The sequence below is a fragment of the Phaenicophaeus curvirostris genome, chromosome 26 (assembly GCF_032191515.1).
Source record: "Phaenicophaeus curvirostris isolate KB17595 chromosome 26, BPBGC_Pcur_1.0, whole genome shotgun sequence".
NCBI classification, from domain to species: Eukaryota; Metazoa; Chordata; class Aves; order Cuculiformes; family Cuculidae; genus Phaenicophaeus; species Phaenicophaeus curvirostris.
The window spans coordinates 3,939,982-3,965,644 of NC_091417.1; the positions used below are offsets into that span (position 1 = coordinate 3,939,982).

General features: G+C 47.0%; 1 protein-coding gene across 1 annotated transcript; it reads right to left on the bottom strand.

The window, feature by feature from the left end:
* Positions 1-324: 324 nt before the first annotated feature.
* On the bottom strand, positions 325-25,092 carry SPOP (speckle type BTB/POZ protein). Its single transcript, XM_069876844.1, has 11 exons — positions 24,919-25,092; positions 21,938-22,009; positions 14,075-14,217; positions 13,711-13,832; positions 12,040-12,191; positions 11,810-11,937; positions 8,105-8,282; positions 7,418-7,473; positions 6,853-6,975; positions 2,778-2,920; positions 325-1,563 (listed from the first exon to the last, which is right to left on the bottom strand). Exons 3-11 carry the CDS (start codon positions 14,150-14,152, stop codon positions 1,419-1,421), a joined length of 1,125 nt encoding a protein of 374 aa, XP_069732945.1. The 5' UTR covers positions 14,153-14,217; positions 21,938-22,009; positions 24,919-25,092; the 3' UTR covers positions 325-1,418.
* Between the last annotated feature and the right edge of the window lie 571 nt (positions 25,093-25,663).

The following is a 25,663-nucleotide window of genomic DNA, read 5'->3' on the forward strand; positions in this document are numbered from 1 at the left end:
CACCCAGACACCCTGTGCTGCCCCGTAATGTCATGAGCCAAGGGATTACACTGTTCTCGCTTCCCGCTTGCAGGTACGAGGAAGAACGAGGGCTCAGCTTCAGGCTGCTATTATTAAACCCAACGCACTCTAGTATTTTGGAAATACCTGCTGTGAGAAATAAAAGAGGTTTGCATTGCAATTTTGTGCAACATTCCTTCACCAATCCCAGTGGAGCTCTGGGAACAGCACGGCACCATCAGTACCCGGCAGCAGACTGAGAGACAGTTTAGGACTAGGAAGTCTTAAAAGCGAAACAAAAAAAAGACAGCAGATACCACAGGATACAAAATAGTAATTATTTATATTTTCAAAAAGAAAAAAAGTTACCAGCTAGTTTGAAACTTCTTCCCTGTAAGAAGAGTGACTAATAGAAAGGAACAGGACTGGCTCCTAGACAGTCAGCAAGTCAGGTACAAACAGTTGTTAAGAATCATTTAGCAACTCAGGACAGGGACTGGTGACGCAACGTTCAGAAACAATAGAATTTCTCTTTTTTTTTTTTGTCTTTTAAAAAGGGGGAGGAGGGAAATGAAGCAGGGAAAAATGCCAAAAACACTTCCCACAATATCTAAAAACAGTAACCGTTGTTCTCGTCAGACAGCACGCTCTGGATCAAGGGGTTTCACGTCCTTTCAAAACCAACACGGACTCAACCAAGGCTGCCAGCCTGCGTGCACCCTCCTGCACACAGCGCTTTCGCTCACCCCTCCCTGCATTTTATAAAAGGGAGGGGTATTTGTTTTTTCTCTTTTTTTTTGCAGTTAACATACAAGTGCTACTAACGGAGAAACTGATCTTCTTGTTGCTGGATGGCAATAAGGAGTTACACAAACGTCCAGTTTTTAAGCTCAGCTGGAAGGACTTAAATTCTCTTTTTTTTTTTTTTAATATAAATACTACTGGAGCTCCCATCGGGTACTTCCTTTCCTGAACATCACTGGAAATTCTTTTTAACCCTCCAATGCTCTCCAAAGCTAAAATGTCCTCTTGCTCCAGGCATCCGACAGTTTGTTCTGTGCTGCCAGATGCAGAGACATTGTTTTCCCCAGCACCACTGCTGGGTTATTCCGACGGGCCAGTGCCTAAACTGAACCCCGTACTTAATTGACTCAGCCAAGTCGAAGGGAACACACAGACAATGCAGCGACAGGGATTCGTTAGGTTGAACAGCCCCAGAGCCCCAGGCCCACCCTCCCCCCTCTCCCCAAGTTACTTGGTGCTGTTTTAAAAAGTCTGGGTGTCACGAAGCAGTCTCTTCCCCCCAACAACAGAGTAAAAGCTCCACAGATTTCGCTGTCTACCTGGTGGTCAAGGTTACAGCAGCAATAGCTGATGCTGCTTCCAGAAAAACACGTGGTGGTGCGACAGAGAGGACTTTAGGATTGCTTCAGTCGCTTACGTGGGGGACCCAGAAAGGGACACTGTGCGGAGGCCAGAGAGCGATATGCCTCAGCCACCAAATGGGGATGTGACACCACCATAGACTTCCAGCCCGATGTCTCCATGACGTCAGAGGCGTGACTAGAAACAAGAGAGAATAAACCTGAAGTTATCAACGAGGGATAAAAAGGATTCACTCAATAGATTCTTTCCACATGCCTAAGAAACCTGAATCATAGAATCACCAGGTTGGAAAAGACCCACAGGATCATCAAGTCCAACCATTCCCATCAATCACTAAACCATGTCTCTCAGTACCTTGTCTGCCCGTCCCTTAAACCCCTCCAGGGAAGGTGACTCAACTGGACCTGCTGGTCACGTCGTTTCTGATCCAAGCCAAGATGCCATTGGCCTTCTTGGCCACCTGGGCCACTGCTGGCTCATGGTCAGTCACTGTTAACCAACACTCACAGGTCCTTCTCCTCCAGGCAGCTTCCAGCCAGACTTCTCCTAGTCTGGAGCTGCTCAGGGTTGTTGTGCCCCAAGTGCAGGACCCGGCATTTGGCCTTGTTAAACCTCATCCCATTGGTCTCAGCCGATGGATCCAGCCTGCTCAGATCCCTTTGGAGCCTCCCTGCCCTCCAGCAGATCCACGCTTCCACCCAGCTTAGTGTCATCCGCAAACTTGCTAAGGGTGCACTCGACGCCTTCGTCCAGGTCATTGATAAAGACAATGAAGAGGGCTGGACCCAGCACTGAGCCCTGGGGACACCACTTGGAACTGACATTCTTAATGTGCTGTTTTGGGATCACTCTGGATCTGCGCTGGGTATCTTTCGCACAAGCTGCTGGCACAGTTGTATGCTGGAAAGTCCTCAACTTAGGGATGATCCCAGGCAGGGGACAGCAGGAACAGAGCGTGTACCCACCCTGACTGCTCAGCACACAAGTATTTTAAATCAATACAGGAACTACTGAGAAAAAATTGCATTAACTGACTAACGGGACTAAAATGTTTCCTGACATCAAAGTAGTTGGTAGTAGTTTTACATCTGCTGAAAAGTCTGCTACAAGCTCTACTGTCTAGAAGTTCTTGTGATCTTAGGAAGACCCAGCACAGCTCGCAGGCAGCTCTGCTGTACACACAGTCCCAGCAGGACAGGACTCATCTGCCCTCAGGGCAACGTCACTTCAGGGGATGCCAGAAAAATGAAGGATCGTGATGGAAGAACTAAAAAAACCAAAATAGCAGAGGAGAACCTCCCCTGTCTGCAAGTTTCCCATCTGTGAGCCCTCCTGCTAACAACCAACCCTTTCCTCTAGATTTGTGGCTCCCGGAATAAGAGGGAACTCACTAGTTAATGAAGTCCACCGCTTGAGTTTTCAGCTGATCGGCGCTGTGTAGGTCAGCCAGAATGAGGATTTCAGCTGCGTTTTCCACAGACAAGTTACTGCACAGCGCGTCCTCACACATCACCTTCAGGCGTTCCAGCGCGTACTGCAAAACACAACAAAGCACAGTCACAAAGAAGGCAATGTCTTCTCAGGCCTGACATGAAACCTCACTCGTGCTCCTCTGCTCTTCACTGTTGGACCACCCTGCCACACCGAACAGACCTCTTTGCTCCACACATCTCACCTATTTTCAAAGAAGTGGTGACCAGCAAAATGTAACAGGAGAATCATGGTGCACCTCACCCCAAGGAAAAGCAATGGAAATGAGACATACCCACCATAACTCTCATCCTGACTTTCTCATGCTACAGGCTCACAGTTGAGGTGTTCTTGCTTGGAAATGAGAATTTCAGATGGGTTTCTGTGTTCACTATGTCACTTCAAGGCGCAGAACGCTAAAGCAGAAGCTTTTCTCTCATTCTATTGCTGCACAGCAGTTACTCTCCAGGGCCAGGGGGAATCATAGAATCACCAGGTTGGAAGAGACCCACCAGATCATCGAGTCCAACCATTCCCATCAATCACTAACCCATGTCCCTCAGCGCCTCGTCCACCCGGCCCTTAAACCCCTCCAGGGAAGGGGACTCAACCCCGTCCCTGGGCAGCCTCTGCCAGTGCCCAATGACTGTTTCCATGAAAAATTTCTTCGTAATGTTCAGCCTGGTGCAGCTTGAGGCCATTCCCTCTCGTCCTGTCCCTTGGGAGAAGAGCCCAGCTCCCTCCTCTCCACAACTTCCTTATAGGTAGTTGCAGAGAGCAATGAGGTCTCCCCTCAGCCTCCTCTTCTCCAGGCTAAACGCCCCCAGCTCTCTCAGCCGTTCCTCGTAAGGCCCATCACAGAATGGTTTGGGTCAGAAGTGACCTCAAAGCCCATCCAGTTTCACCCCCTGCCATGGGCATGGATACCTCCCACTGGATCTGATTTCTCAAAGCCCCATCCAACCTGGCCTTGAACAGCTCGTGCTATCAAACAGTGACTGCTCCACGGCTGCTCCAGTGACACTGAGACAGCTGTCACTCCATTCCTTTGCCGTTAATGACCAGCACATTAAGCTCAGCCTCGCTCAAGTACACACTGCCAGGTTAATACCAAAACATTAAACAAACACCCTTGACTTCTTGCAGCTTTGCAGCTCGGAATGAACCCTCACAGCATGTCTATAACGCCCTGGCAAAAGCTCTGTTCTAATTTCAGGTTCTCAACCCAAGAGTTTCTACTATTCCGTTCTGGATTTCCCTCGATATTCTTCAGATCCCAGGGTCGGGCCATGCCAATGGTTTGAGAAATCCAAAGGGTGCGCTCAGAAAGAAGGGTGCTGGCCAAGAGAGCTCACGCTACTTTCAGCACTTCAGTCAGTACCAACACATGCAGACACAGCCAAGATTTTCAGAAGCAGCGCAGTGGTGGCAGGCAGAGCTCAGAAAGGTCATCATGCAGAAAACTTTAAGCCACTCGTTATCAAGAAATTAAACCCAAGCCCCAAAACTTCAGCCTTTTAGAAGATCATGACTGAGCACTGAGAGACTGAGATATGCCTGAAAATCGGTTTGTGTGATCTGACTGCCGCGCCTGCGGCTCTTCGGGTGAAACCAACTCTATTTCAGTAGTTCTGAACAGTCCAGATTCCATGAATACATTTCACAGGGATTAGGAGAGGAGTCAGTTCTAACACAGCTCTTGTGTGAGTAATTACATTAGCACTACAGAACCGTCCTACAGACCCAGCGCAGGGGAGCCTCCTTCGTGTTGTGACTTCAAACCGAGTGACACTTCTGGAAAAATAAGTCCTTCAGATTCTTCACTTTTTTATCTGACAGAAAACTGCACTGAAAGGATCCTTCATTCTATTTATAGGGCTTTTGTGGACAACTTGGAGATGTTCTCCAGTGTGTGAGGCCGCACTTGGAGGAGATACCGGATCTGTAAGGACTGACCCTCAACCTGAGCAGAGGTCAGAGCAAGCTGACAACAGAAGCACCATGAGCACTACCACTAGAAATGGATTTCATATTCCGATTGAGATTTTCATCCTATTATGGCTAAATATAAATTAATAATTTTAAATTATAAAAACATGTTTTTACTTGAGACTCAGTGAGACTCATCACTTCACCTGCAGCACCAGAACCTCTGAGAAGGCAAATCAAATTCATTGCTTAACCACTATCTGTACCAAAACCAGTTTCAAATGTGGGGCAAGCCATAACTTTACATTATTGTCTGTCAGTAGCTTAAAATGCAGCAAACGAAGCTTAAAATTATTCCTTTTGTAAATTGAATATTCTCCTCCACGCATATACAATCTTTATTTCGATTTTTGCTACTCATACCTCAGCTTCTAATTACATCATTGGGCAGAAGTAGCCATTCTGGTCTCTCAGGTACCATGATTTCCCCTTCCCTCCTTTCTTAATTACACTTTAAAAACCCACCCTACCTAACAGCGTACTTGCCCGGGAGGCTGCAATTGTCCCTCCTGAGTTGAGAGGACGTGCTTTGTTTTGGTTTTGGTCTAATTACAGATTTTCCCCAAGAGACAGGAGGAACTCAGAAGAAGCTGTTTCAGTCTCTTGAGTAAATATTAGATGTTTTATGTGCTTCCATGGAAGATTTTTTATTTCTGCTTTTAAAAACACACACAATGAGTTTAAAAGGAAAAAAGAGGTACATTAAAAGCCAGGAAATCCAAAGTTAAAGCCTGCTCTGTCCTTAATGTACTGCTCCTTACTTACAGTTGTCTCAGTTAAAGATGGTACGTGAGCACTCAATCGATACTCTTTAAATATTGAATAAAATATGTGGCAACAATTACAATCGGGCCAAGATCTCCTTGCATTATTTCCCATTTTAATTCTAGTTGCAGTGCCTAATAATGGCAAATGGAACATTCCACCTCTAAAATCAGCGTTTTGATGACGCCCAGGTCTGCAGGGACAGGCAGTTTGACGCCCATGTGGTGGCAGCATGGAAGAAGGTTACGTGCATCCACATCTTAAAATCCACCACCCTCGCTGGCCCCCAGGAGAGAATCCAAGGACCAGAGAAGCATGGAGACTGAACTACGCTCTCACTCCTAGAGGTGGTCCCTCCGGGGCAGAGTTGAGAATCTTGCACTGCTGCTACCCGTGCAGAACCTGTTCAGTGGGTAAATTCAGGACTTTAGTCTCCAGTGCTGTCAAACCAGCATCGTTCACCCAAACTAAGTTCACTTTTGAGAGAAGAAAGGAAAAAGGATATAAAGTTTTGGTTATATATTACAGATTGTCAGCAGTTAACAGGGCTCTGGCTGGCAGAGCACTCCCCTCTGTCCTTGCTGCTGCAAAGAGAAGGAGGCAGCGGCCGAGTGGTGGGCAAGGCCACTGTGCCTGGAGCTGCCAGCCTCCCAGAGCCTCCTGACAAAGCCCTAGCAGGAACCCTGTGAAAACACAGACATGTCAGACAGCAGGGCCTCCTCCAGTGCATCCCTTCTCTCCAGAGACAGCAGGGACTGCCACTGCAAAAAGAGGACAACCACCAGGCCCTTCGGCTATCAATCGCTTTAGAGCATCTCTTGACGCTGCTGCTACCAGCCAGCCCAGAGGGAGAAGCAGAGCCTACGTGCCAAACAGAACACTGTGTCTGAGATCTGGTGATCAGCACGCTAGAAAATCACCAAGCCCACCTTGATGTTGCCTTCTCTGCCCCACCTCTTACACTGAACAGAGATGTCCCCTGGGATTTTAAGGAAATGCTTACAAATGAGAAGTACTGACAGAAATTCCTGATTCTTATAGTTGAGATCTGCATCCACAGGGCTATGGGTACCTCACACGTATCTCTGCTACAGCCCAGTCTACCTATAAGCCACAGCCAATCCAAAGAAACTGTCCAACCACAACATCACGTGAAACCATCACAGCAATCTCCGAGGAACTCTGTAAAGCAAGGTGTGTGTCATTCCTGGCTCCCTTAACACCCGTAAATCCCAACTGTACCTTGTCAGCAGCTGCCAGCAAGTCGTCAGCCATTTTGTCGAGATTCGGTGCCTTCCCCGTGTAAATAAAGCACATCATTTCCTTAAAAACTTCTGGTTCCACGTCATTGATTTCAACTCGATTCTGTATCAGAAAAACGATGCTTATTAAGAGCCTGACAAGATGCTAAAGGCTTCCTCCTAACCAAGCTCTTCCATTATTCACAAGTTTGCTACAAAAACAAACTATTCAGAATGTGTGCTACTTGCAAAAAGAAGCAGAAAAAGAAAGATATGGATGGAACAAGAAGAATTCCAAGTTGTATTCCACATTCTCCACTTCTCCCTATCCCACCCCAGACTCTTTCCCCAAGAGTAACAAAGGTAACAAACAATTGCCTCCTCGATCCCTTTCTTCCTCCCTTCAGGACAGCTGAGGTAGAGACCTGCATCTAATGTGAGAAAAACAGTTAAAGGGTGACAGCAGACAGAAACGCTGCGCCAGAAAGTTATCTAGAAGTGATGCTAGGAGCTGACCAGGGAGTTGTTCCCCGGCTGGAGCATTTCTCCATCCTTCAGGAACTCACCTTTTTACTCTCTTCCATCTCGTGCTCAAACATGGCGCTGAAAACCGGGGAACGCGCTAGGCAGTGAGGAAAATAAAACACAGTTAGAGATGCTCTTTTGCACTTCAGGGGACGCAAGTGCAGCCCAACACCACCTCAGCAATTGTCCTGTTGCTTAAAGCAGAAAAATTCTCCTGCAGGAGACAGGACAAATTCAGTAGAGCTGCTGAAGAAGCACAAGCTGTGCCATAGGGTAATGAGGCTGACAGAGCTTCAGACTGAGTATGGGAGAATTTCTTGTGTCTTTTCAAACGCTGAAGAGCACATGGGTGGTGAGGTAAGTTCCTTGTCCTTACAAGAAAGCATTCCGATGGCAATGGGGTGACTTCTTCTCACAAATACTTTAGGAACATAGAATCATAGAATAACCAGGTTGGAAGAGACCCACTGGATCATCGAGTCCAACCATGTTACAAGGCACTACAGCCAGAAAAGAACCTTCCTACCATCCTGCCACAGGAAACAGGCAATAAAAATGGAGCAGACACTTCTTCTCTCCCCACTAGCAGTTCACAAACCAGTCTTTTCCTACAGCTCTGCACTTAAAAGTGCCGCAGAAGCCTCCTTTAATAAAGTAACTCAAAAATCCCACTTGCCATCATGTCGTGGTCTCCTACTTGGCTAAAGCCCACCTGAATCGGTACCGACCTGCCAGGATAGCTTTGTGTGCCTGGAACTCCTGGCCCGCGACACACAGACAGCAGTCCGTGAAGCGCGAGTTCTCCCAGAGCCCTCCCAGCTCGTCTGCCAAGCGGCACTCCGGCACCTTCACCATGTTCATCGTGTTCTGGCCAGAGATGTTGACCGAGTCCTGTACCACGCTCACCTGGAGGGGAAAGAGAGCAAACACACCCAAAACTCAAATACCCACACTGGGAAACCGATCTCCCTACAGGAAGTTTTTGTTTCCAGAGCAGGTGAAGAGAACTGCAAAGCAAATGTCACATCACTCAAGCAGAATCACTATGTGATGGAACACAACTACATTTTTAAGGCACCCATCCTACCCTGCCTCAGTTCTCCACTCCTCCAGTCTATCCCAAGCCCTAAATCACAACAGCAGGTTTATTCCTCAGCCCCAAATTAAGAGCAATTCCATGCAATTAAATAATAACGCTATTAGATGGCTTTTGAAGGAAGTGGAACCTAATCTTTCTGCTTCTACAGACGACATACCTGACCTAGTTTTTCCCCCTCTACCAACACTGTCAAGCCCTCCCCAATCAATAATGCAGCGCAGACAGCAGCACAAATGAAATGTTTCCCACACAGGTACGCGAGGGCAGTGTCTGACCCCTAGATCTCCTGCTGCTCCTGGTTTTACAGTTCTTAAAGAGTTCACCTCTTCCATCAGATCATGAAATACAACAAAAAAAAGCCCTTAACAGGAAGTTTAAGAAAGCAGCTTTATGCTAAGCAATTGGAAGATTCAGGGAAGGCAGCTCTGTCTCTTGCACGAGCTCTGTCTCCTGTCTGTAGACGCAGTCGGGCAGGGACCACACGTTGCAGTGCCGGCTGATGAATAACCGACACAAAGGGACCCCTTAAGAGCCTATTCAGCACCAAACTGTTATTGTTAAACACAGTAAATCATACGCCTTCGACTGTAGACTCCAATTAGAACAGATCAGAGTGACTAATACCACCCCGCTAGAGCAAAGAAGAAAGGCAGGAGTGGACTGACATGGAAGATAGGCGAATGCTTCCTGGATCTGCTGTAAAGCCCAAGTTAAATTCCAGTTCTATTAATAACCAATGGCCCAAGAACACAGGATAGCAAAGGAAGATCTGCAGTTATGTAAGAAGAGAAGCGAATGACGATGTGAAAGGTGATAGAAGCATCTTCTACGGGAAAAGTCTGCTGACAGCAGGCATCTCGGCTCTGGAGAAACCTCCAGTGGGTGTCTGATGGCAAACACGTCACGTATAAATTCTACAACGCTCAGAACCAAACCAGTGCCAGATGCTGCTCGCCCAAGGACATGAATGATCAGACAGAGCAAATGGAAGGAGCTGATGCTTTTCATCACTCATTCAACAGCTACAAAATCTTTTTTGCCCTGTGACATCTGGACCAGCAACACAGACTCAAGGATGGAGGAAAGCTCAGCTGATTCATTATACAGGAATGCTAAGATGTGTATCCCTTGCTGGAGGTCAGTACTGAGCACAGAGTAGCCAAAAGAGACCTGCAAACTGTGCCTCAAATCAACAAATAAATCTTCATAAATGGAAAAAAGTTAGTTACTGCCATGAAAGTCTGTTATGTGACTTTTGACATGAGGAGTTTGGACTGGTAGGTTCCAAGTGGTGACTGGCCTTAGATGTCAAAATAGATCAGGTTTTGCTGAAGCTACTGTCAGTGTCTTAGCAAGGGAACCAGTGCTACCCAGCTCAGAAGACAGCTCCTACCATAACTTTGGGAACATAGAATCATAGAATCATGGTTCTTTTTGGAGACTTACCAGCATTGTATTTCCCTATGACACTGGAATATAATGTAAACAGCAAAAGGTAATGCAGTTGGGACAGGAAAAAAATCAACCTCATCTGAAAAACAGAGTCCGAAAAAACCCTAAACTGACAGCTAAGCTAGGTTGGATTTGAAACACCTGACAAGGAACATCATTCTCTGCCTTAACGGTGTTTGCAGCATGACATCATCTGTGTTCAGCACTGGCCACGAGCAGAAAGCAAAAGGCTTTTTAGCTCTACTAAAGCAACGAGGTGTAGCAGAGACATTCGGCAACCTTCTGGCCTACAGAAGACACCAACCCCACAGAACAAGCACCCACACACACAGGATTGCTCGCTCCTGAAGCGGTTCCTACATACAAAACACTTGCTGAAAGTGCAGCTGTGAGCAGCATCGCTCGGCATCTGCAGCCAGCAGGGAAGCGTTAGGTGAGCATATGGCACGTTGCTTTACATGCCGAGGGACGGACTTACGGACTCCGTGAAGGAAAAAGAGGGGAAAAACCCATACCCCAAGCTGCTGAAAGCTCTCACCAAACTGTTTCCAGATCACAAACCTTCCCCTCTGGTATCACTAAACTTAAGGTTTCCCACACACTAGACTGCAGAACAAACTGGAAGAACAAACATGAGATATCAAGGCTGGGCGAAGGCAGCAGCAAGTTTTCTCTTCATCCAGAACAAACAAATCTCCTGAGCTGAAGCTTTTAAGGGAGCAGTTGAGTAAAGAGTGAACTGGCTTGAATTAACACTGGTTGCCAAAGCTACTGGTGGATCTCAGGTTTATCCACATCACACTTCACAAACTCCTTTCTCAGACGTTAATTCCTGAGTTTCCCTTCACAATGTTGAGTTTTCTGGCTCCTTAACATGAAAGAAAGAGCAATCACCAGACCTACAGAGGTGTCACTGAGACTGTGTCCTCTTCCTCTCCCATGTTGCTACAAGCATTACAGAAAGGGCTCCCCCTATTACAGCATCAGCTCTGACGCACACAGCAGATGTTTGTTAATTTAAATGCATGCAAGCTTACGATGGCCAAACAAAGCTGAAAAAGGCTGAAAAAAACCCAACCCTCCAAAACCCAAACAGTGGTTGAACAACTCTGACCCAAGCATTTGGTTCACTCCTCAAAGAAAATAGAGCAAAAAAAAAAAAGATTCCCACAAAACCCCTGCAGGAGACCCAGAGAGAACAGCTCCTTCTACCTGTCCTCAGGCAAACTCACAGCCACAGGGGGTGTTTTGAAGTAAAAAAGACCATGGAAATAAGACAGCAGAGGCCCTGAAAAGTCTAAATCAGTGAGTTTAAATTTGCTCATTAAGGTTTCTAAACTTAAAGATCTTTGTTTGAAATCAGTATTAGTGAAATCATGATTTTGTAACCAGGTGTAGAAAAACACAGAGAAAATGAACAGAAATTTGGGTTACTATGAAATTCTTTCCTTAAATGCTTTTTTTTGTTGGCTGTCCGGACACAGGAAGGTAAAGAGAACCCTTCTTTATTCAGTAGGCAAGCACCAGGCAGGCCAGCACCACTGCAGAGCCAGTTGCTGGTTGCTATCGCAGGTAAGTTCTGACTTAAGGAGCACAGACACAAAACCAGCAGTGAACAGATAATCCAACCTGCTTAGTTCCCACCATCATCCCAGGCAAGAGATGAAAATAACATAACAAAAAATAACCAGAAGTGAGTTGCAATGAGTCACAGAGAGTAAAAGCCACCAGCCACACGCACAAACAACATCTGAGTGCCATATAAACATCCAGCATTGCTCCTGATATTTCTGACTCCTTTAAAAGCAAGGATGAAAAATAAGGTCACAGCTCCCTTCAACTAATGGAGCTGCTATTCTTCCAGCTGCAGCGGAAGGCTTACCTCACAGAAGAGGGTGAGTTTGTCATCTGGAAGAAGTCCATTGGCCTCATCCAAAAGAAAGTCTCTTCTAATGAATTTTTTGAATCCCCAGTCCTTGCCTTGCACAAATCGATACGCTCGCTGGCTCTCTGCGAGAAAGAGACAGGGCTTTAGCACCGGCTGAGCGACTCGCTCGATCAAACAGCACAAAACAAGCGACTGACCCCAGCAGACAGAGAGCTTTTACGCACCCATCGCTTTTGTTTCTTCTCCTTTTGCGTTCAGGATGGAGAATTTGAACTTTGCTCGCACTTCGCTTTTCGGACAGCTCACCAGCAGCAGGTAGAGGGACAGATAATCCTTGCTCTCCTCATCCAGGCCTTTGGGGTTCACACGCAAACACCTGTAGAAGAAGGCACAGTAGGATTTTCACAGTAAAACATAGAGCAAACAAGTTCTATTTAACAGCCACCGTGCCATATGAAAATAACAGAGGGGTAAGTAGACTTGTGTTACACCCACAGAACAGAAAACATCATCCAGGTAGCAACTACGGGCAAACCAGTTCAAAAAACATGCAGGAAAGAGGAAGGGAATATCATTTAAATCACTGAAAAGCACTCTGGATGTCAGCTTTCACAAAAGGAGAGTGAAAGAAATAGGAAAATGGAAGCAATGGATCCGAGGAAGAGCAACAAATCCAGAGGAATGGTAGGTGAAATTCCACAGGAAGCAACTGAAAGGTAAAATATGACTTCTGGAAGGCTGGTGGTTTCTCAAAAACATAACAGCAGGGCAAAAAGAGAGGAATACTGCTGAGTGAAGACAAGGCAGTGAGAGCAGGAAGAGGGTAACTCGCAACCACTTCCATGACCTGAGACTTGACACAGAATCTAACAAGAAGCAAAAGCTGGGCCAGGTGACTCCCAGCTCAAATGCACAAGGACAAAGAAATCAGAGACCCAGACACTGGATCAAGCTGTGACTGGCAAAGGTTATAAAGGTAAAAGCAGCTCAAGGAAAGCACAGCTCTGCCACCCAAAGGAAGGGAACACAAACTGTATCCCACACACTGAATTATTTAGTGGCGATTTGCTGCAATCCACACTCAGGAGGTTTAAAGAAAAACGCTACATTTAACATCACCAGCAAGAGATAAGATAAGGAACCAGGTGTCCACAGATCTGCTAGGTAAGATGAGACTCACAGTGGATACACACGGTGACCAAAGGCCACTCTGAGCTACCGCGAGTTACTCGAGAACTCAGAGAAGATAAGAAAGGTTTGAAAGGAAAGGGTAAAAATAATGTCATCTTTGAGAAGCAGAAGCTCCTGGGGCAGGAGGAGTTATAGAACACAGAAGCGATCGAAGTAACAATGTTCAGTCTCTGAATTGACAAAGAGCTGCCACAAAGAGAAAGGTAACACAGCAGCAGAGTCTTTGATTGCAGCATTCAGAGTGCAGGCAAAAACTATCTTTTTAACGGCATGGACTATTAGGGACTGAAACCGGGAGGCTGAAACAGACCCTGAACACGCTGGCTGTGGACTCTGGTTGGCTTGTAAGAACTTGTTATGATAAAAATCAATCAAAACAACCCGGTAAGACATTAAAAATCTCCCTCAGCAGACTCTGCTTTGAGGCAGGATGCAGTCTCCCCCCCAGCCACGGCTTCTGTTACTTCTGATGCTTTCCATTCTCACAGAAACACGGCAAACAGCGAGATCCTCACATTCATTCTGTGTGTCCAAACACCATGCTGAAGCCACAGCACTTTCTCCCCATGTATAACTCCTACGTCCAAAGAATCAGGAATTCATGGGCAATAAACACAATTTTTAATGCATTTCCTCTGTTCTAGAACCCCAAATTCTTTGCACAACTGTACAAACAGAGTGAACCTCCCTGAGCCATTTCTTACCATTTGAGTTTATCGTTGGCGCCAGATGAAAAGGTTGAGCTCTTGATGACCTCACCCATTTCTTCTCGGCAGAAGCTGAAGTTGTTTATGGTCCACATGTAGGAAAACTTCACCACTTTGATCTTAAAACAGAGGATAAGCAGTGGGTTAAGGGTCATGCCCACTCACCCTGGCAGGCTTGAAGGCAAAAAACTGAAAACCTGGAAGTTTTACTGAGTCACTCGTGTGACAAATCATGCCCAGCACAAAACAACAGAGCCTGGCATCATTTGAAAATCCAGACTCTAAACTTCTGTTGAATGAATTCCTTATCACAGGTTCTAACAGCATCGTGCTAAAAACATCTTGGCACAGCCAGACCTACCTGAGTGTAGCACCAGCTCTCTGCTACAGGTCCACTCGACATTTCTGCCGGAGGAGGAGGACTCGGCACCCTTGACATCGCCAGTTTGAAGATTAAACAGAATTTCACAACTCAGCAGAAGAAATTTATAACTGATCTTCACCCTGTCAGTGCCCAAAGAGAGAAAAAAACCAAAACTAAGAACAAAAGAAAAAAAATCAGGAGTGCTGTTGAATATCATGGAACACAAGTTAGCGCCTCCCTCCCTCCTAGCACCTTCGAAATATAGTCTTACAGTTAAATATTTTGAAGTGTTACTGTATGTCTTCTGAAGGGAGGATCTCCCACCTCCACTCATTCTTTCAAAACGCAGCTCCTTGCAGGAATAAGCCAAGCACATCATTTCCTTCGAGGAGTGTAAGACTCCAACAGGAGACTCCCCACTTGACTTGGGATTCACTACTTTACCCTGAGGCTAACCTAACTCCCTGTTTTCATTTTGAGGGGCTCGGACCATCAGAGACCAGATCTGACAAATCAGGTTCTTAATCTGAAAAAGCTACAGGTAGCAAGGCCAACCTCAACAGTAAATCAAAACCCTGCATTCCATGAGCCTGCTGGAACACAGGGAGAAGCTGGAGGGTGGAGGACAGAAGTTAATCCTGAATTCCTGTACCTTCCCCTGGCCTCCAGGAAGCAAGCTCCAGAAGGCTGGAGCTCCCCAGCACATAATTGGGGAAGGAAACAGATAATGACGGGATACAAAAACTGACACTAGAACAGTTTTATGCTTTTCAACAGGATTTTAAGAGGTACCAAATTTTTACCTCCATCTAACACATTCAAGGAAGCCTAGAAAGTGGCCCAAAGGCAAGACAAATGCATCGGCCTGAGACACATCTGTGTAATTCCCTCTGAGTATCTCTCCCTTTTATATCCTACATCCTTCCCTCCTAGATGGCTTGGACAGGCAGGTGATAATAAAAGTTAAGACAAGGTGCTAACAGAATTGCTGTGTGCCAGCGCGTCCATCGCTGCGCTTTTACAATGGCCCAAAGGGGACAAAGGTTGCAGATTTTAAAGATTTTCTGGTATTTGGGAAATATTTTCGGTCTCTCATGTCAATGCTTTCACCAGAAGCTTTACAAGGCTGTGAAATACAGCTAAAAAAAGATGTTAAACCCCAACACACCTCCAGCTCGGTACAGCAATCAGCCATCAAATACTCATCACCCACCGACAGCACTGGCCCTGTTGCTGCTGCAGCAATAACGGGAATAAACAGGTAATATCCATCCCTCTTCTGCAAAAACTACAAGTAAGGAAACTCTTGCTGCTCACCCTGCTCAGCACACGAGCAGGGGAAGAACAGAAAAGGTCACTGAAATACAACCTTACAAGTGCGACGTAAGAACCACTACGTGTTCTCTCGCCTTCAAACACTGAGCTGCTCTTCTAGCATGAAGCAACCTTAAACACATTTTAAGAGAAACCACAGCTGACAAGGTGAAGTGAAGCTTCTGACACCAGCCGGGCAGCCCCGCTGTTTATTTGCTCCTGAACACTTAATATTTCACCAGTTCACACTTGCTCACTAACAGCTGGCATCTCCAAACCAGGAGTGAATTAAATAGCGCTGCAGGCAGGTTTTGGGAAAATAGTTTGGATATCAAAATACTTTCTGGCAAGGAAAGGCAGGGACAACCCCAAAGGTACAGATTTAAATCAAATCACAGGAAACAAAATAGAAAATATTATCTTAGGGACCCCTGCGAGCAGCCTGCCAGTCCCTGCTTCCTCGGCTACAAATAACAAACAGCACTTGGCTCTGGATATCGTTAGGATTACAGTGAACAGAATAAATAATTCTCACCTCATTCTCAGCCACTTCCAGAGGAAGACGCTTATCTAAGAACCAGAGCCAGACCAGACCCTCTAGAAGCACAGGAAACTTTCCCTTGCTGCCCTGTGCTCACAAATACCTCCTGACTTGAGCAGCTGTACCAAGACATCTCGGCTCAAAACCCTCAAAAACTGCAGGAACCAACAGTCAAAACCATTCTGTGAGCAGCAGAGACTTGACCGGAGAGGGGTGGGGAATGTCAACTAAACAAATCATCCCAGAGGAGGCATCTAAACTACTGGGCTCTTGCTATACAGCTTATGAATTTCCACTTCTTCACAAGATAAACTAGCAACCTTTTCAGAAACCAGCAGCTTACACCCAAATTCCCCAGTATATTCATTTTCAGTCAGCTTTACTCAGCAAAAGATAACTTGTAGAAGTCTGTAAGAGAAATACGCTTTTAATTAAGCGTTTCAAAACTGAGGTGATGGCTTCTTGGACGAGACCGTATCAAAGAGTATCCTAGCACAGCATAAAGCACAGAGGAAAGGAGCAGGACAAAGATAATTGGAGTAATAAAACAAGGGGAAAGAGATATGGTAGCACAGGAAAAGACCATTATCTTCCTGCATACTTCAAAGCTTTGGAAAGGACAATGGAAGGTCTGGACTCACTGCATAAAGAAACTGAAAGGAGAAAAAGCAAAGGGCAAATTAACTAACAGAGCAAAGCAGGGTGCAGTGCTGTCTGCCTCCTGGGTGAACAAAATAAGTAAGTTCTGGGTTGTTAACTCACACCCTAAGCATCCGTGTGGCCCACGCCAGGGACTGCCAAGTGACACCCCTTGCAGCCTCTCCAGTGCAGCAGGAAAACTCGTCAGCTACAAACACAGGCTGGAAGTTGAGCACAGAGAATTCCAGAGGTTACGCAGAGCTGCCTTGACATGGTGGTGTGAAGGAGACTGCACCAAGGCAGCAAACAGCCTGTGCCCACAGAAATGGACTGAAATTAGAAACCAACACTTGGGAAAGATGAAAGGGACCCACACCAAAAAGCCACAAGGCAGCCTGGTTTACACAGGCAAGAGGCTTATCTTTGCGGAACAAAGACCTGTGAACTGTTCACAAGAGGCCAAACACTGCCTGGGAAGAACAAACTCTAAAGGAGCAACAGGAATGGGATACACACCAACTGAACCGAACGTGAGTCAGAGGGAAGGACAATTTATACCAAAAAAGTGGCTGATGAATTAAGCTTGAACACTTTCTAAAAGCCAAGAGAGCGCGCATTGCACCTTCCTCTGCCTCCTCTGCTCACAAATCCAAACCCAGCTCCTACTTAACCTGTTGAGTGCTATGAAACTTGCTGAGCTCAAAACACTTGGGGTTTCATTTACAATCTTCACCAGTAAGAGAACAGATTGGAAAATCAACCTGATCATGGCAGAAGGATAAAAGGAACGAACCAGCATCCAGTGGAAGGCACACACAGGGCTGCAGGACCCACAACTTCTCACCTGGGAGGCCCTGCACATGGACACTGCCCATACAACTTCCTTCAGTTCATTTCAAACTACTCATTATCCAGTCAGAACATTCAGAATTCATTTTTTTTGGAGATGACAAATCACAGAAGAGTGAAGCAGAGTTATCTAGAAAAATCATTTTCCACATAGTTAGTAAGAGAGAGGTGAAGTTATCTCAAAACACACTGGCTATTGGCAGACCACTAGAATTCAGTCACTAAAATTCCACTTTGAGAAATATTCCCAAACTAAAAGTTTATTTTCCATTCTTGGAATGTTTCAATTTTTTTCTTCCCTTAAACCAATTCTGCAGTTATAAAGTGGGGTGTGGGGAGGCTTGATTACCTACAAAAATCATGATTTTCACGCAAGTATGAAGGGATGGGACAATTGTCCATGAAACATGAGCCCTGCAAGGGGAACTGAAAGTTTCAGATGCATTTGGGAAGAAAAGAAACCTCATCATTCCTCAGCTGGAGACCGTTACTCACCATCCATAACCCCTTCCCCTCCCCTCCAAGCATCACCAGATAAACCAGCTGAAACGAAACCAAACAGAGAGGAAGTTGGTGGCAGCCCAGAGATCTCTAAATAACCTCTTGTTTTTATAAACGTGCCCCGCACTGATTATTCTGGCTCCTCAGTCATTAAGTCAAGTCGTATTTTGGACATTTTTGCTGGTGTCTGAGCAGATGCAGAGACCCACATCACTTCACCCACACGCAGCCCCACCTGTAAATTACCCAGAGTGCACTGGAATTACAGCCCCACCGGGAAATAGAAAAGTAATCAAGTCCTTAAAAGCAAACAACACTGTTTTATTTCAGAGCTAGGGCTGTGTTTCAGCCCCACTCCTGTTTCACCAGCTGTTTGCCTCACCTTTAACTCTTTCCCCTTCCAGCCTCAATCGAGGTTCATCCCGAGATGCCTAAAGCTGCAAACTCCAAAACTTATTTTCCTCAGAAGTTAAGCTTCCTCACCATTTTTTAAATCAGATCCTAAGCATGCTAAAAAGAAATCAATCTCTTGCTTCTTTTCCACCAAATTCTCCTTTTCACTTCTTTTCCCTTCCCTCCTGCCAATCCATTCCGGCTCCTCTCTCTCCTCTAACGAGGAAACGTTACTTGAAGAGCCTGGCTCAGGTCTCACAGAAATCACCAGCCCGAGCAGACCTCTGTCTTAGTAAGAAACCTTATCTTGTTTTTAAGAAAGGTTTTGTTATTGCCCGTGAACTCTTTTATTTTAGATTCTCCCTCACAGACAGATCCTACACAGGGTTTGACAGCTTTGCTCTCTCTGTGGAAGGTAAATCCTTTCCTGCCACTCGTCAGGACTCAGCTGCCAGTTCAGCAATTGTTTTTAATGCAAAACATTCGCACTTTCAGGGCATTTAAATCACCTTCCAACTTAAAAGACAGAGCCACAAAACCTACTCTTTCCCAGAGCACTTCCTCATACGCCAGGGAAGCCTCCTGAAAGCAGGCTGGCAGCAACTGAGTTTCCTCCCCTGTGGAGGTTGCTCTTCCCTGGTAAGAGCAACACATTCCTAGAAATACCTCACACCTCTAAAATCCCAACAGGTTCCTGAGGAGTCAAAAATAACTGGAAGAAAATCCCTAAGCAGCACAATGTCTCATCGGGGAACCGAGGGAAATATGACAAATCCAGTCCTGCTGAATTTTCTACCTGCTGCGCTAAGCGCTGCCATCGAACAGCTCAAAGCACCAGATGGGGATGGTGGAGCCGACCTCCAGCAAAGTCCTGGGACTGATCCGCTCTGGAGCCCTTTGTTTACATCAGCTTCCCAGTAACACACACGCTCGGTGGTCCTCACGCATCATTTTCCACCTGCGATCTTGCTTTAATGTCTTTAAGAGCTCATCAAACCCAACTGGAGCTGAAATACAGTTTCTGCCTTTATCACGCTGGAAATCAAGCTTTCAAATAATCCTTTTGGAGATCACACAAGCAGACACCCAACTCCTGGGTTCCTTCACCCGCCTGTGATTGCAGCCTGGCTTCAAAATGGCTGTGGGAATTATTTTAACCTGCTAAATGTACAGACCGTATGATTGCACAACAAAAGGACTCTCAGAACCAGCACGCAAAGAAAAGGTTTGGAAAAGCAGGAAAAGAAATCAACCGCTTGCTTCACTCCAGCAAAAAGCTCCCTCCTGTACTGATTTCCAGCAGATAAGTAGCAATTACAAGCACCCAGAAAGACTCAGTTTACAGCCTGAACCACCAGGTAACGCTTCTCCAACACTCCTGTATTTTATAGGCAGGAGGAGCCCTTAATTTCCAGTTACTTTCAGTTAGTCTTTCTTATCAGACATCAAGACAAGAAGGAATAGGGAGTGGAAGGAGATGGGAATCAAATTCCAGCCAGCTCCCACTTCCAAACCATCGGCATTTTCCTCAAAACTCAGCAGACATGTTTTCTATAAAACACATCACACTGGCTTCAATACAGCACAACGGGTTTGCTAGTGTAATTTGAATAATCTCAGTCACATTAACAGCAAAAAAGTCACATCTTACCATAAATCACACTGAAACTAACACAGTTACGGCATTCGCCCACACCCGTATTTGAATATTCGAACCATTCAAGACCACGATTATCAAATTAATGCGACACAGAAAAAAGAAAAATTGTGATAGCTTAGGTATTCTATATTTAATGTGGTTTTAGTCACTAGGAAAAAAAGGCTGGGCCAGAGGCATTGTTACATCATCTCTGCTTGTATCAGTGACACCTGGGAAGTAGACAGCAAGGGGCATCGATTCCTTTCACTGCTTTAGGCATTAACACTGTAAATTGTGTTATAAGTGAAAATAATCCCAGAGGAAGTAACACAGGGAGCTGCTTTGCCGACTTGTAATTTTAATCACATGTTCTAGGCTGCGGTTGGCGTAAGCCATCTATTGAATCTTTAAGAAACAGAGGGAAATGTAAAAATACATGGAAATAAATTCCCGGGAGATACCTACAGTTATTTCCCAACCCGCCAGCTCCATAAACTGCATCCAGCCTCAAAGGAGATACCGGTTCCTGTTGCTTTTTCTTCCTGTTACCCCTTCTATTATTACAGAAACACAGAAAGTTTTCCCACTATTTTCCTTATCAACAGCAAAACTCTATAACTAACTGGGCAATAACATCTAACGAGAAATACCAATGATCTGTTAATGAGAACTAACTCCAACCACCCAAACCATAAATTCTTACTGCCAAGTGACATTCAGGCTTCTATCATACACCAGGCTTGGAGAGGCTGGCACCAACCTAAAGCAGGAAAGTCTCCAGGACACAGCTGAATCAAACCTGCTGCAATGTGGGATCATCTAAAATGTAAACGACAGTTGTTCCACTGAGCTCTGCCTTGCTAGAAAGCAGAGGTCTGTAAGGCAGAAAACAACACACAAGGGCAGTTTCCAAACCTTCTGGGTTGGCACAGCTGCATCAACTCGTGGTTCATCTCCCCAGGAAGAAAATCACTGCTAACAAGGAATGTTAAGGAAACCATCTCCCTCACAAATGCAGCAGTGAAATCCTGTTCTCTGAGCTCCACTCGCTGCCCTCGAGTGCCTCTAAAACATTAATCACAGTGATATGCAGGGTTTCAAGCACAACTTGTTGTGGTTGCGCACTTCCACGAGAAAGCAGCTGAGGAATGAAAGGCACCAACATAGGGGGTCATTTAAACCAATTCTGACATTACATCTGTAAGGTCAGGAGCCTTCTGCGCGCCAAGGAAGGTGCCGGCTGCTGTCTCCACCCTGAGAGAACAGATTCAGGGTGGGTGGGATGTAACAACATTCCGTAACAACCAGCATTGTTAACTGCAGGCACGATTCTAGCCATGTTCACTGAAAACCTCCCCATGGATGCAGCAGCCCCTGGGAAGCAGCCAGGCAGCTTCCCCGATTGCTGTACAGCAGTTCCAGCCCACTCGTCTGTCTGTCTCCGCCTGCTCTCCCCTCCCTGCTATCAGCATGTCTCTAACATCAGGGCTGCAACCGGGCTTTTCTTTCCAGATACAAAGGCAAATCCATTATCGTAGAATGCTTTGCATTGGAAGGGACATTAAAGATCATCCAGTTCAGGACTGGCTTTTAAAAGAAGTGAGGCTCACTGGCTTTAAAATCTAAGCTGAAGAAGTGAAATTCCACCTAGGGGAGCTTCCCACCAGTAAATAAACCCCTGCTATCACAGAAAAGTTGCTGTATACAATTACAATCTGAGTTATGGTTTGCTTAACAAAACTGAAATTTCGATAGGAATATTCTAACATCATTTCCTGTCGCTAGCGCACCTGAAGCCACCAGTCTCCTGCTGTACTGATGGACACAAAAGCACCTTCCAGTTCTTGATTTAGTGTCAGGGGGTTTGAACTCTCCTCTGGCCCTGCCTTTATAAACCCTCTGGATGTCTATAAACCCATGGAGCTGTAACACCTTGCAGAACACAGCGGCATCACTCCCACCTGAAGCCAAAGAATTTACTCACAGTTTGAAAACAAATTCCCAAGTCTTTTCTGGGCATTTGCTACACGGTCAGTAGTTCTGCATCCTTCCTGTCCTAAAAAAAGGGGAGGAAAAAAAAAGACAAACCACAAATTACATCTCATGCGTGCTACGTATTTTCCTGAATTCTCAGCTATGGACATTAGCAAAGAGGAGGAGATTTCCAGAATCGCTCCACTCCCTACTTCCTAAATATGGCTATGGAGCCTGGCAAAGGGACACTCGATATCCTGAAACCAGTGAAAGCAGTTGTAATGTATTTACAAATACAGCTTCTGAAAAACAGGAGCTCCTTCCCTCCTCCAGGGATGGACACTTCACTCTCATGCTCGTTTCCTGTACAGTCATCTGCTTCCAGAACTTGGGACACAGGCTTTACCGGAGATGTCTCCGAGTACAAAGTTCAAGAACATGGCAGCAGCAGCACTTTTATCATCTAAGAATCAAGAAGCAACACCCTCAATACAGGTGTTGGGTTTTATTTTCTTTAAAACCCACATTTCTATTGCATTTCCTGTCTGTGCTGAGTAGGAAATGCCAGCACTCAGAGGCTGGAGGAACACAGCAAGCTCTTACATAATCCTCCAGCCGAGCGGAAAATCAAGCCAAGCTGGGAGGAGAGAAGGAATTTTACAAAATTACAGCAGATATTTCCAAATGTGGAACGATGAATGCAATCGATAACGCAGCAACAGCTCCTGGTGGTACAAGAAATTGGGCACAAAGCTGGCAGCGATATCTACTGTGCAGAAATAACGTCCAGGAAGAAATGAAGCGGATAATTTGGAGTTACAGGTCCACTGTGAGCCAGGCAGGGGAACATCAATCCCCATGTGTAAAATGCTAACAGAAGGACGTTCCAGGAATAAAGCCAGTGAGTGCCTCCTGTTGTGAACTGGATTGGTATCTGGAAAAATCACACAGGGCAGCAAACTGGGTTTGCAGCCAGCACTGGACACCAGAGCTGTCTGGAGGCTCAGATGCAGTTTGGGCACTAACCCCAAGCCTCCCCGAGCTGGCTCAGTGCACGCTGCCTACAGGAGTCTGGGGACAGGACTGTTTTTAACATTTATCAGTTAACGCTCTGCCAGTGCTGGTACCACATTAAAACATCAGCAAACTGCAAGTTTGGTTACCCAAGAAACAAGGTTTCTAAACACTCCACTGTGAGCTGTGCAATCTACGACCTGTTCAGTGGGACAACATGCAAACCAAATCCCCTATCATTTTACCTCCCTCCCTGATCTGCATCTGTGTGCAAGCCTGGAGGTTCCAGGGAGGAAATACCACCTTTTAAACAGCATTCTATCTAAAATATAAGTTTATATAAGTTTAGGACAGTGGTAGCTACACTCAAGTTAAACAGGATATCAGATTTAGTAGCAGTTTCCATGATCGTGTGGCAGGCACAGCTCTGTATTGCTGTTCCCCTGACAGGATGACAGTTTGCCGTGTACTCCTGCTACCAGGTTGGCCCGATCTCGATACACATCCCTGAACAAGCACCACTAAGCAAAAAGATCTGTTTTTTTCCTTCAGTGACACAACAAAACCAAACCACCCTGGGCATCTGGTTAGAAAACGTCACAGAAAAAGAAGTAAGCCAGTTATAGGCTTTGCTTAACTCATTCAGTGGGTTTTCAAAACCAGGGAGTTCTGGTTTATACAGCATAAATGAGTGAAATTCTTCAGACTGTTACAGGGCGGCCCATGAAGCCACCCTAAACAGAACCATTTAGAACTCTAAAGTGAAAGAAACAAGGAAATCACGCAAGAGGATTCCTCCTCATTATGTCACAATGATGTTCTGCAATAATTTTAAAAATAATTTTTAAAAACTCCAGAGAGACCTTACCATGGCCTTCAGGTACCTGATGGGGGCCTACAGGAAAGCTTTTTTACAAGGCCTGAAGTGACAGGATGAGGGAGAATGGCTTTAGATTGGAAGGGGGAAGATTTAGATTGGACATTAGGAAAAAATTCTTCTCGATGAGGGTGGGGAGGCCCTGGCCCAGGTTGCCCAGAGCAGGGGTGGCTGCCCCATCCCTGGAGGGGTTCAAGGCCAAGCTGAATGGGGCTTGGAGCAACCGGATCTAGTGGGAGGTGCCTCTGCCCATGGCAGTGGGTGGAACTGGACAGGCTTTGAGGCCCCTTCTCACCTAAACCATTCCATGATTCTATTAATCGCAGATGTAAACACACCTTTTACCTTTTACATTAAGTAAAAGAAAAATGACAACAAACAGCACCATAATCCACATTTCCTATTCTCCTCAGAAAAAACTCCTGTCAGAAAACGGTAATTCTATTGCTTGGGCAGCTTCAGAAGTTCTCCCAGAGCAACGCTACAACTAATCCCAGCAGCTATCGTAACCCGTACAGAGCATTAGCACCCTGTCATCAAACCAGGGCATCTTTGGCTGTGGAAGGGAGCTCCCTGGCCTGCCCAGGCTGCCCGAGGAGGCACCACTGCGGGCCCAGGACCTGGCTGAGCGGCACCAGTAGCGGCCCCAGGCACCTGGGGGTGGTTCAGGAGCCCCTGCTCCCCTCACAGTCCCCTTGCCTGCCCTGTTACTCATCCCACTCCAGCCTGCGTTTCCTTTTTCCCACTCCTTCCCTTCCTGGCTCCCCAGGGAGGCTCCAAGACCCTCCTAATCCCAACTTTTCCCCCTCAGGCTCTGCTCCCCATCCCATCCCTCACCCCTCCTGCTCCCCCCCCTCACTACCAATGGGGGCTTCCAACCCCGCCTAGGTGTCTAGGAACCCCCAACCCACCCTCCCCCCAACTCCTCCCCCCTCAGGCCCTGCTCCTCGCCCGTTGTACCTCCTTACAACTCCTGCCCCTCTCCCTAGCCCCCTCAGCTCCCACAGGGGCTCCAGCCCACCCCCCCCCCCCCACCCCAGCCCGGCCTTCTCCCTTCCCCCCACGCTCCTCACAACTCGTGTCCTCCCCCCGGCTCTCACCTCCCGGCCCCACAAGCGGCTCCGAGCTCCGGGAAGCCGGTGCAGCGCTGCGGGGAGCGGGCGGGGTGGGCTCGGCCCCCCTAGGAAACCACCAGCCGCCGGAGATCACTATTTGGCAGCATGTCTTCCTCCCCGGCGGGCGGGCGCAGCGGCTCACTATTACGCAGGTGCCCGCAGCCCCACTCTGCGCATGCGCGGCGCTGGCGCACGGGCAGGATACGGCGCTTCCCGGCGGCCCCCGCGGCGCGCGTGCGCACTGCGCTCACCCCGCCGCCCCCCCACCCCGCCGGTGACCACTGCGCATGCGCAATCCCTCTCCCGACGCTCTTCCCCACCTTCCTCCTGCGCATGCGCCCTCCGCGGCCGGTCTGGCTTCTGCGCATGCGCAGCCCCGCAGCTCACAATCCGGCAGCGCGCTGTGCGCTTTGCGCTCCCTAGCGACCCCGCGGCTCACTATTTGGCAACGAGCTGCCCCCCTGCCGCAGCGCCGTTCAAACAGCCGGCGGAGCAGCGCGCCAGGCCCCTGCGGGTTTCCTCACCTCGGAGAGGAGGAGAACGGCTCCGCACGCCCCAGCGGTGTGCGTAGGGGGCGGGGGACACACGATAACACCGCCTTTCCCCCCCACTACTTGGTCCCTGCGCTGCTTTCCAGTCGTCGCCCGGCTACAGTGGCTGCCCTAACGGCGCATCCGGGCGCCTGGAAACGCGAGGGGGCGGGGCCAACGGAAGGGGGCGGGGCCAACGG

Bases quoted from the DNA above. Each gene is read 5' to 3' on its own strand.
- SPOP (XM_069876844.1), bottom strand. From the start codon at position 14,152: ATGTCAAGGGTGCCGAGTCCTCCTCCTCCGGCAGAAATGTCGAGTGGA. The intron at 6,976-7,417 runs GTGAGTTCCTGA...TTTCTGATACAG, and splicing joins AGATGGAAGAGAGTAAAAAG to AATCGAGTTGAAATCAATGA. The intron at 2,921-6,852 runs GTACAGTTGGGA...TGTGTTTTGCAG, and splicing joins TGCTGGCAGCTGCTGACAAG to TACGCGCTGGAACGCCTGAA.